The sequence below is a fragment of the Passer domesticus genome, chromosome 2 (assembly GCF_036417665.1).
Source record: "Passer domesticus isolate bPasDom1 chromosome 2, bPasDom1.hap1, whole genome shotgun sequence".
NCBI lineage: Eukaryota > Metazoa > Chordata > Aves > Passeriformes > Passeridae > Passer > Passer domesticus.
Genome location: NC_087475.1, coordinates 16658882 through 16671055, shown reverse-complemented (window position 1 = coordinate 16671055; position 12174 = coordinate 16658882). Strand labels below are relative to the sequence as shown.

At 36.8% G+C, this 12174-nt stretch overlaps 1 protein-coding gene across 7 annotated transcripts in view; it reads right to left on the bottom strand.

Moving 5' to 3' along the window:
- SCML2 (Scm polycomb group protein like 2) overlaps positions 1-12174 on the bottom strand; it is a 74297-nt gene that overhangs the window by 38471 nt on the left and 23652 nt on the right. For all 7 annotated transcript variants that reach the window (XR_010355543.1, XR_010355545.1, XR_010355546.1 and 4 more), the window contains 3 exons: positions 9667-9737; positions 5376-5610; positions 1353-1441 (listed from right to left, as the gene is read on the bottom strand). Coding sequence is in view for 1 of the 7 variants with exons in the window: in XM_064407583.1 (XP_064263653.1) it covers positions 1353-1441; positions 5376-5610; positions 9667-9737 (395 nt within the window). In the remaining 6 variants the exon portion in view is untranslated. The remainder of the gene's footprint in view (positions 1-1352; positions 1442-5375; positions 5611-9666; positions 9738-12174) is intronic.

Sequence of the window (12174 nt, the reverse complement as noted above, 5' to 3'; positions counted from 1 at the left end):
CCTCAATGTTCTTACTACTCACAGTCACTACTCTCAGGAAGTTCTAGAAACACATTCAAGGAAACTTAGTCGTGTTTCAAATTTGCCTTTGCTCTTCTGCACTACAAAAATCTTCATTCTATTCCCACAAAACACAGCTGGGATAATTAGCAAAATTCTCCATGACAGAAAGACCCTGATAAAAGTATTTACATAAGCAATAGGTTGCAACCAATACATTATGTCTGGGCAGGAAGACAGCCAAGACACTAAAATGAAATTATTACATGCTAATAAAGAAGAGGTTTGCAGAGCATGGATATTTCTGGGGACTGATAACTGTCTGGTAAAAGCTTTACCTCTCAATTAATCCATGAAAAATTCATTAGCATTGGACATTATTTATAGGCCTCTGTTAACTCACTTGGCCTTAGACCAATTCCAAGTGGACAAAAGAAAAACAAAAATCAAGTGAATGTGACTGGTATACGTGTACTTCCACAGCAGGAGTTGTGATCTGAGAGAACACAAATTACCACTTCAGCCTCAAGAACCTTATTATCCAAGCTCATCTCAGATGTGCTGCAGGCTAGCACAGAGAAGCATGGCTCATCATGCCTCAGAAAATTTATATTATCTTATCTAAAAAAATTATAATTATATGAAGTTAACACCAAGTGATGTGATTGCAGGCCTAAACCCAACTGTTTGATTTGCTGACATACTTCTCAGTATCACTCTCAGTATGCAAAAAAGAACACACTCAGTATGACAACAGGGATTTATCACCTCAACAAAAAACTGAACCAAGTAATTTTAATATTACTGTCATTTTTATATAATTTTCCATATTTCACAGTAACTTACTCAAGAGTCATGTTTAAAAAACTGAATGGCTTTTTCTGCTATTTTCAACTACTTTCTAACTACATTTTAAGTGATGAGTGTGTACCCAATGAAAATGTTTAACAAAACCCTTTCAAGCACCACTGTATTCCAATGGGTCTCATTCCCCATTAACTTTTATACTCCTGTGCACATTCACATGACTACAGTGCTGTTAAGAAATTTGATAGGCATTTTATCTAAAATCCATAATACAAAAAAGAAGCAAACACAATTTTTCTAAGTAACACACCACTCTTTGAAGTCTCAGCTCAGGAAAAGAAACAGCCCTCTCTATGGACTAGAAGCAGATTCCTTTCTGTCTACTTCCATAGCACGTCAATCCAGTTCAAAGTAATTTTAAATAATAGTCTTGCCTTCCCCATCTTTGCTGCAGACAACAGAGTAATATCTTAGCATCCTCATTAAAGAATGTAACCACGGACCAATTGACAGGAATTGTTTACTAGAAAAGCCTTTCTTCTTACCTTCTTAAAGAATGCTGCAGGTGCCATTTCAGCTCCATTGAGAGTTCTTAAGAGAAACATTGGCCAAGAGGATGCATTCATCTGGAACCCTGAGGACAAACAAAAAACTAAACAAACAGCCCTACTTTCAGTTTGTAAAATACAATAGGAGAAAAAGTCTGTTTCACTAATGCCTCATTCCCTCTATTTCAGACTGGGCCAAAATAGAAGCAGCTAAGAAGAAATGAACACGTCACTGTCGCTGCAGAAAGCTGTGCAATTCCTTTCCATTCTGAGTGACTTGCCTGCAAAATCACTCATCATAATGTCAGGTATTACAGATTAATTTCTAGGATTTCATGAAATGCAAGTCCTAGTACAGGAGACCATTAGGTTGTCCAGCACAGTCTCTGGTCCAGTGGAACTTCCCTGGCACAAGCACCTAGCTTTCTCTTCAGGTTCTAGCTCATTTATTGAGAAGACACTTTTATTTTTGAGAGTCTTGTTATTCTTTCACCAAACCACAGACAAAAAAATAGTGCAACTGGTTTTTCTCCCTCTCTCATTAAAAGAAATAGTAACCATAAAAACAAAGCATACCTAAGACTGAGAAAAAAAAAATTGTAATAAATCATGTATTATATTGAAAAGGATAAACCAGATGGTCTTTTTATTTCATTATTCTTCATTAACAAGTGAATAAAAATCATAAACAACAATCAAATTTATTTAGATGAACTACCTTATTCAAACAGAACAAAGGTTTGGCTGAAAACCTTATTCCAGATAATCTTCCCTCACAATCAACCACTTTCCAGTTAAAAGATAAAACAAAACAAACAAAAAATACTTTTGCTTTCTTTGCTTTCCAAATGAATGTTTTAAAGTAATGAGTAAGATAACAGACATACTGGACATTTTTTTCTGCTTCTTTAGCAGTTAGATGTCTGGAACAGTTCTGCAGAGAAAGAGACATAATACAGCAAACTGGAATTTTTTCCACAAAGCAAATAGTATCATAATCTGCCAAGAGCTCATGAGTTCCCTCATAACTGATCTTTAAGAATTGTCTTAAAAATCTGTAACTAGAAAGGTGGACCATATCTGCAATTCTTCATCAGTTAAATAATCCACTCATTTAAAATTTGATTATATGCTATAATGGCTCTTGAGCTCATAGTTTTAAGCTATCTTCAGTAGAATAAACAGTTTTCAAGCTAGAACCATCTATTCAACACCTAAATTAATGCAGAGCTCCTATATGATAAATGGTGTCATAATTCAGGGAACACTGAGCTGATTGTCAGGCCTGGTTTCATACCAGAGTCTTCATAAAACCTGAACATGTGTGGTTACTGAAACACAATATTCCCAACTCAATAGCTCAGCAAATATATACAAGCAAGACAGAGGAGTGACAACTAAACAACAGTTTCAATTAACTTCGTTTGGCCTTTAAGTTGTCCTGGTAAAACAGAAAATGCTATCTGCAACATAATTTGCTCAGAAGATTAAGCTCTCAACAACAAAAAGCTATGGAAAAGCTATGGAAAACAGAGGCAGGAACAGGAACACTTTGCTGCAGTAATTACTTTCTCAAAACCCTTATGTAATATGCATAATTAAAGCCATGTAAAAATCAGGTAGGAGGGACTATGTTAGTTAGTTATTATGATAGAAGTGGAACATTAGGTATCCAGAAGGTTCCCTACTACTAAGGAAAAAAAAACTCGTTGGTTAAATGTCTAACAGGAGGTAATTATACACCCAATTAGCTCCCAGCTTTACCCAGGAACAGGATGTTGTAAAACTGCCAAAAAGGCTTTTCAAAAATTTATCTAGGTATGCCAGAATGTTTGATTGCTGGAATTCAGCCTATCTCTAGAAAAATCTAGGGCAGGAGGGCCAAAATAGTGGCACTCACATTCTTTTCTGAATAATCAGCAATTGTTCAGAGGGCAGGTAAACTAATATGCTGAATGCAGGGAAACAGCTGCCTGTTAGGTACTGCACTGCAGGCAGCCTGACCACATAAGAGTAAGAAACAGAATCTGAGGAGAAGGCATCAACTTTTCTCCTGATGGTCATGGAAAGTTTCTCCTCTTAACGAATTGACTGCCCCTATCATACATACATAAACAGAGTTGTTTCCTTCATCACTCTGGATTAGAAACACATTTTAAAAACTGTTGTGTTCCTGAAGACGTATTTTTTAAACACTGTACATGTGTACAGCTGAAGGAACCTCCATACTCTTCCATTTTTTATATTGGTATCACTTCATTCATTCTAGAAGGTTATATCAAGAACTTCAGAGAGGTTAAACAGAGAAACTTCTTGGAAAAAAAAATTTTAAAAAACAACTTTTTCCCTGATGTCAGGAATTTCTATTGTATCCAAAGCCTCTATATATATATCCATTGAAAGAAGGGGGAAAAAAGCCCTTCTGGGCTCTAACTGTATCTATCATAAGCAATATTTTTCTAGACTGTCACCCTAGTTGTATTAATTTTCTTGTGCTTCTGAAGGACTACAATAGCACAAAAATCTGACCTTATAATCTATGTGAAGTGTCTTAAACTGTGCCTGTGTCTCTACAAGCAAATCAAGATTCATACTGCAGTGAAATTCTATTTTTTACTTCATCTTTCAAACAGAAAATCTGGAAGTTGCTTCCGAAGCAGGATGGGAAGCTTTTTGAGAGGCTACTGAGAGAAAGAATACCTATCCTTGCTAAACCTCCAATAAGAATTCTCTAAGAATTACTGATGGCACCAAACAAGCATAAGGCAGAAAAACAGCAGCAACCAATTTCTGTATACAAGTACTTTTTTTATTATTTTAGAGTTTATTATTCCCATTATTTCTTGCATCTTCTAAAAATTAACAGAAGATGAGAAGACAAAAAAGGGGAGAGAGTGTTCGGGTAAATTTTGGTCATTATTCTTCCTCTTTTTCAAAAGCAAAACTATTTGTAGATCATTGTGAAATCTTTAAATATTTCCATACATAGAAGTTTAAGCTGTTGACAAATACAATATAAGAATGCAGATCTAAATATACAAGTTAATCACAGCAAAGAAAGGCAATGTCACATTTTATTACCTCTAGCACTTTAGTCAAAGTTACCTCTGACCATTCACCAGGTAACAAGGAATTGCTTTGTAGAATTCCCTAGTTAATAAACTTCCTCAGTAAATCTAAACCCAAGCATTATTTCTCAGTTTGGGGAGACACAATGTTGTCACTCATATGCTCATACAAGGCAAAAGAAGTTCTGCATGGTATTTCTAAGCCTAAGAAAGCTGTACCTTGTTCACAAGCATTTGCTGTGCTCACAGACCAGCCATGAAAAACTGATCTGACGTTCCTGAACACGTTGATTTGAGGCAATGAGAATATCATGCAGCCTAAGCCTGCAGTTTGCTAAAGCTCTGGAGTGCTGCTTTTACTACGTCAGAGTAAAAATTCAGAGCAGAATGCTGCAATTCTGCACTAACCCACCTTACGCTGCCTGTCCTAGAACACAATCAATTTGCTCGGTGCCCAAGGAAACATCCTGACTGCCCTGCAGGGGCGTGCTTTCAGCAGCCCTGCTGAAGCTTCCCAGGCCTGCAGCAGCCAGTGCCCTCTGGTGAGCTGCTTGGATGCACTGAGCAAGAGTAAAGGTGCAATTTGGCTTTCTCCAGTTCTTTCCAAGTGCTCCCAAAAGGAGCATGCATGGTATCATGCAACAAAGCACTGTATACACACACAAGGCAGGCTGTGTGTGAGGGAACATTTACAGAATAAATAGATTTAACATTCAGGGCCTATTAAGAAAAAACAACAACAAACAAAACTGCTCATTCTTATGTCAGAAGAATGAAAAAATAAGAAAAAGACACAATTTACGTAGCCAGAATTAGTTTACTTACCTCTTTGTCAGTTAAATAATGGTTTGGTGAGCTATTTATACCATTGAATTTGCCAAGAGGAAAAGGTGAATTTGACTTTCTCAAAGCAATACTCCACACACATTTGCTCAGCAGCTTTGTTACTTACCAAGGGGAGGCTGGAGCATGCCCCCTTTCTTTTCACAGGTCCCGATGGGCTGTATGTCTGAGGAATCCACAAGCCTCCAGAAGTCATTTTTGTTGTCACTCCCATCGAGCCGCAACCGTAGCCTGGCACCAGTGATCCCAATGACGGTAGCGATACAAACTGAGGTGACATTGCGAGGATCGTGGGCTTCCAGTTTCATGCCAACTTTGAAATCGTTCGTAGGCGGAATTCTAGACTGCAATAAAAGGTGAAAGATTTTTTTCTTATAGTTGTTAATACTGCTGAATTTACCAGCCAGTTCAATAGACAGCTTTATTTTCTCTAAACTCGGCATAAAAATGATAAATATGAAGAAGTTTTTAAACTTTTGAGTGTCTAGCAGCAAGTCAGAAAAGGTGACTGGATAACCTACCAACTGCATAAGCATTCCTAAAAAGATAAGGATGCTAAGTAGGGCAACAAGGGAAACTTTATGAAGATATAAGCACAAGAGTGAAGTGAATGGAATACAAGGACATTAGGAAATATGACATTCAACAACAAAAAAACCAAAAAACCAAAACACAAACCAACACACACATTCAAAAAAAAAATCCCAACCACAAGGTTTATTAGCTTCCAATTCAAAAGAAATAAATATCCTCATTGCAATAACATTTTGGAAATCTAAACAAAATTTGGAGCCTTCTGTATCAAAAAAAAAAGCTTACAATACAAAAAAAAAGACAGAAAAAGGAGTTAGAGTTAACATTTTTAAGAAAGAAAACAGTCCTAAACACGCATAAAACTTCCGTGCTAAGACAAAAACTGTAGCCTGTACTTATTCATAGAGAACTGAATATAATCACAAACATACATACAATGCCAATTTAATTAGCACAGGGAAAAGAAATGTGACAAATGAAATTTGGTTGTTAGGAAGAACTTTTTGTCACATGCTAAACTTGAACAAAAGAGGGTATTTTTTACTCATGTATCAACACACTACAGGCAGAGATTGACTGGATTGAAGTCTGATTACTTGCCTTCTGTCATATTGCAGGCAAATGACATGTAATGATGTTTAAAACTTTGTATTAACACTAACTGGGATGGAATGCCTCTCACTATTCTCTTTACTTGTCTCCTCATTTGCAGCCTAAATTTTATTGATGGAATTTTTGGCCATCAATTAATCATTTTTATTTTTTTTTTAGCAAATAAAACCAAAAGCTACAACTGACCCTTTCTCAGTATGTTTTAAACCATGTAAATAAGTCAAGCACTGAAATTTCTCTTAGGAGATGATGAGTTTTCCTATCATCCTGGAAACTCTTTTCTGCAACTCTTCAGTACAAAGCTGTTTTTGAATACAGCCACCTTGCCGATGACATTTAAACCCAGTAGCTATCCCATCCAGACTAACACAGACTGACTTCTAATATAGGAGGAATGTTAGAATACCCCAAACCATAGGCATTCACACTCACAGGACTCCTATGTCCCCTTGTGCCTGCCTGACCAGGTCAGGTGGGCATCCCACAGCAGGCAGCAAAGTGCGCTTACCTGTCTGAGGACACAGGAAAAGACAGGAGAAATCTGCTCCTGCAACAAGTGTTAGTGATATTTTTTCTCCACCACATTTAAATGTCTAAAATACATCTTGCTCTGCTTTCTCTATTGTGCAGGTGCACTATTTACAACACACCCTGGATCCACAGCAGGAGCCCTCAAGGTGCCTGAGCCCAAAAGCCAAGAAGGTGAGTAAAATTCAGTGAGCATCTGCCAGTGCTGAACTCTGACAGCAGGCTGGCTGAAAGGGGAGCCCAAGCATATTAAATTTAAAGGGCAATTCAATTTCAGGATATTGCTTGTCAAGCTGTTATTTTGTACAACCAGGAAAAGCAACAGAAATTGAGAAAATGGGGAGTTTGTTTCTTTGTTTGTGGAAAAGGTGAGCTTGTTTAAATACCAACAACTCAAGACAACAACTCATTCTACTAAAAAGGTAAGTCCTGCATGCTAGTTTGTCTTCAAATAAAATAAAAAAAAAACTCACTCAGTAACAGCTTTGCTTTAAGTTCTGCTCAAACCACAAGGGACTGAGCTTTTACATTTAAAATTTTCAACTGCTTGGGAAAAAGTTTTAGGGCAAGAAAAAGGAATATGAAGTGCATTGAAATTTTAAGTAGTTATTAAAAACAACTTAAAGCAACAGATAAAATACCTTCTAAATTAAGATAAATACTTTAATCAATTTCCATTATCTGTCTGTGTCCTAATTTATGGTAGAGGCTTTAATTTATTGTTCCCCAGGTAATTTTTAATTACTACAAAATTTAAACTTTTAAAATTCCCACAGGTCACAAATTCTGGATGTAATTGTCAAATTAATTTTCTAGCTGCCACAGCTAGAAAACTTTATTTTCTGGCTTGCCACAGTAGTGTATTTCTTTGCATTACACAGAGTAATAATGACATGTAGAATTCATATGTAACCCCATAAAATTCAAATTAGTCCTAGGCAAAGCACAAGCACTTCAGTTTCTAAAATCTACAAACATTACGTAGTGAGAGGATCTAGCTCTGCACCTATCACCACTGCATGTCACTTTCTACCTAAAGATTGACTCTTAGAAAAAATGGAAATCTGCACAAGCAAATTGTTTTGAAATTTGCTGTGCACATAAATTAAAGCTCTTCTTTTCAACTCACACACTCCTTAAGCAATCTAGGTCACTTGGATTTATCTCTGTCAATGCATGTCACCTAAGCACCTCTAGGCAAGCCATTATTGGTTTCTCAGTTCAGACTTCATGAGCATTACTAGGGACAGGAAGATGCAAGAAAGGCACATGGAAAGGCTTTTGAGCAGCTTTCTGCAGTAGTTATATTCCTTGGGAGCATACTCTGGTCGTGGTGGTTTATGGTCTCTGAGTATGGCATTAACCTTAGAAAGATCCAGGGACAACACACCACCCTCTGCCTCTACCCAGGAGGAGTTTGAGGTGTCTGCCTTGTGAAGAACACATACTGTGAGATTAATTTCTGCAGCTCCACTCAGAGCTATGAACATCAGTGTTTTTAGCCACCTCTCACTGAAAGCAGCGTGCAAGGGGCTCTTTGCTCTTTATCCTCATCTACAATGAGCACGCTGAGATTCAAGATCTAGCACAGGGAAATGCTACCACTTTTGTTTCTCTCTCCTAATTCTCCATTCCTACAACTGCTTCAGACTCACCGAGTGATGGTTCTTCTCTTTCTCAGACTCTTCAATTTGTGCTTTTTATTTGGGCCCCCACTGGTGGCCAGTATCATTTACAGTACAATCAGACCATCAGCAGACCCTAGAAAACAATTTCAGAACATGCCCAAGCCACTAAACTAGACATGCACTGCTTGTCACACCTATTACACTTCTATGAACCTGAACAATCCAATTCCTTAGCAACTATCTTCCTAACACAGTGAAGGCACACAGACCAAAATGAATCCTATTTAACTTTACACAGACAAGATATACCTCAGCCTGGGAAAACAGAGAGAAAGATGCCTAAGGAGATCAACTCAGTCTCCAGAGGGCTGAACAACTGGAGGTCATTAGCTTACACAAGATGGTAGATTTAAACTGCATCTGCAAATACATACTAAACCACCAGGTAGGGGGAATCAAACTTGTAGGGTATACAGTAATACAAAGTAGTATATTAAACACCCTTCATCATAAATCCAGTATTTTCTTTGTATTCCCATATATTCCACTTGAATTTTTCTTTTTTTAATTTTAGTATCTGTTACCCCTAAGTAGAAAGCACTTTGTTCAGAAAGAGACAAAATTAAACATATTAGATACCCAGGAACAAAGTGGTGACTCAACTCTACTACACACATGTCTTATAGCTAGACAGAATTGAAAGAAATCTTTCAAAAATGGGGCAAAGACTCCTCTGACAATCAGCCAAATTTTTAATTCTCACTAAAACCATGGTAGTGCTAAGATTATTGAAAAAATAGAAAACATTTTTGAACACTGACAAGGCTATCTGTTTTCATTAGCTAGTCTTTTTTTTAAAAGGAAAACAGAGTTCAAAGAAACAATTTTAATGAAACCCTCAAAATTTGGCTTGAGGCAGAAACCAAGAATGAAAAAACTTCCGTAGCTAGTAACTGCCAAAACTGTAAGCTACTGATAACTACAGATCAAAAGAAGTCAAATGGGAAGTCTGCAAGCAGTCTAAATGTGAAAGTTTTTCCAGGATCACCCTGTAACAGGCATACAATACACACACCCGTAAAATAGTATCTGGCATACCTGTCTGAAACAGTGCAGAGGGGCAGCTACTGATTCAGTCTCTTTCAGATAATCATCCCAATTAAACTGTTCTGGAAGACACAAGATAAATAAATACATATACACACTTATAAAACAAAGGAATTTACATTATATGAAAATTTGAGGAAAGAAAGGGACAGAAAACCCAACTATCTTGTAGAATACATTTTTTTCAAGAGCAGAATCATTCTCAAATGAAAACTCCACCTGTGAAATACATACAGACCTTGAAGGGGCTTCAAAAGTAATGTTAATTTACAGGATTGAACACACAATAGGTAAAATTAATACAAAACTTCCTTCAGTTTTTGGTTTTTTTGTGCTCCACGTGCAAAATTATCTAGGTCAGAATATCTAGATTCAATTCTCTGCATAAGGATCTCCCAAGTATTCTTATATAAATCACATTATCCTTGCTGTATTATAGTTCCACTAACAGCAGGGTTGATATGATAACCTCATATGAGTACTAAGATGATATACATTGAAAACCACAGACACATGGATACTGTTGGAAATATATGTTATGAACACTATCCACTAGAAAGCAAGAAGATTAGCACAGCCTTCCAACTGCATCTTGGTCTGTTTTTATCTGAAGTCACATAAAGGTTTCTTTTTGTAGAATATCATGAAATACGGCATAGATAGGTAAGCATCATGGCAATGTTAAGTAACAAAATCCAGATATTTTTTTCCAGTGTTAATAGTGTCATTGTTTATGTGTATGGGCAAGTGGATTCTGCATTTGATTTAATTAGTGTTACCAGTTTTGCATGAATGGAAAAATATGAAGTATCAACATTAAAGATACAAGCAAGCAAATTAATTATTTTAATATAAAGTGTAGGAAAAAAGCTAGAATGGCACAGCTAATATTTTTGTTACTATATTATCTGAGTGAGCTCCCCTGCTTATTTTTCTTGTTTGGGCAGCTGGCATCTTTCTGACGTTCCTGAAGAATGAAGCACTAATGAACCTAAAACGATGCAGTGATGCCACCCAGTGGCTCAGCAACAGCCACTCACAAAGCCTAATGCAAAATCCTTGGAGATGATGGACAGCTTGCTCCAGGTGTGCCAGTAATTCTTCCAAAAACCCCACTGGGCACAGACACTTAAACACGTCTTTGCAGTTTTAAGGAGAGAGGAGAAGCAAAGAAACAATCAGAAAATGGCAGCATTTTACAGAACCTGCCACAGCTTCTCTGAAGGATGCGTGGTGACTCAAACCCAGAGTCTTCCTGCAGTAGGACAGCATTCAGCTGACAATATCAAGTGCCTCAAGCAAAAGGGAACCATCCCTTCAGCCTGCTGAGGTCCTGAGTTTTGGGTGAAACAGACTCAAAAGTGTACAAGTCAGTTTCCTTGCCATTCCAGAAGCCACTGCAGAAGCTTGTTAGGAATGTGAGAAGTTAGTAAAATGTCAAAAACTGTTAATTTGGTGGTCTGGAATATATGGAGGCTGGTAACAAAGACACTTTTACACAACATCTTGGAATTCCACCTATTTTGGAATGAAAATTTTATTCACACATTTATACATTTATATAGTAAAACTGATTTTGTATTACTTACAAAAGGCAAGAACCATTAACTTAAGCATATATTTGTATTTCAGAAAGGCAGAAATAGCTCTTCAGAGCTTTCCCCAGAAAGTAGCCTCCAGATTTGTTGCCCTTTTCATTAACAAGCCAAGGAGGATGCAAAAATTAAATATTATGACGTGATAGCATGGTTTTATCTTATAAAAATTCTTCTTGCACTTCAATAATAAACTGCCACTTCAGGTTGCCTTCTGATTTAAAAAAAAATTAATCAGCATTTACCTTAGTGAAGTACCTAATTCTACATAATTAAATCTAGTCAAAAGAAAACATTAGTGTGTCCCAATTGTCTCAGACCCAACATGATGTAAAAGCTGTAGTCATGCATAGCCTCATTGTGTTATGAACTGTACAAATACTGATACTTCAGTGACACCACATTTACCAGGACAAAGCGCTATTCACTCCTCAAAAAAAATTATATAGTAATATTTCCCAAATTATCTGAATTTTAGTAACAGAATGGTAAATTTCGTGGGGTAACCAAAAATATAGAGAGAAAGAAAGAGTTCTGTTTTTTCAAGGGAACATTTACTAGAAAGACACAGAAGGTAACAGAACATTTACTAGAAAGACAGGGAAGGTAAGCAGCCAGCTACAGATAAAGCCAAGAGGAAAATACTGCCTAGCTCTTTGCTTGAAATCCTGGCTATCAAAAGCTCTTGCATCAAGCAGAAATGTCCTGGAGTTAAAATTAGAAGCTCTCCACCTGTGAAGATACACTGTATTAAATTAAGAGCCAAGCTCTCAGAGATGGTGCTAATTATAATTTAATTACTGCAGTTACAGAAATAGGAGACACATGTATGTTTACAACATGTAAGATTCATCTCTAGAAAGACAAGCACATTGAAAAAATATCTACACGAAAGCTTCTCTGT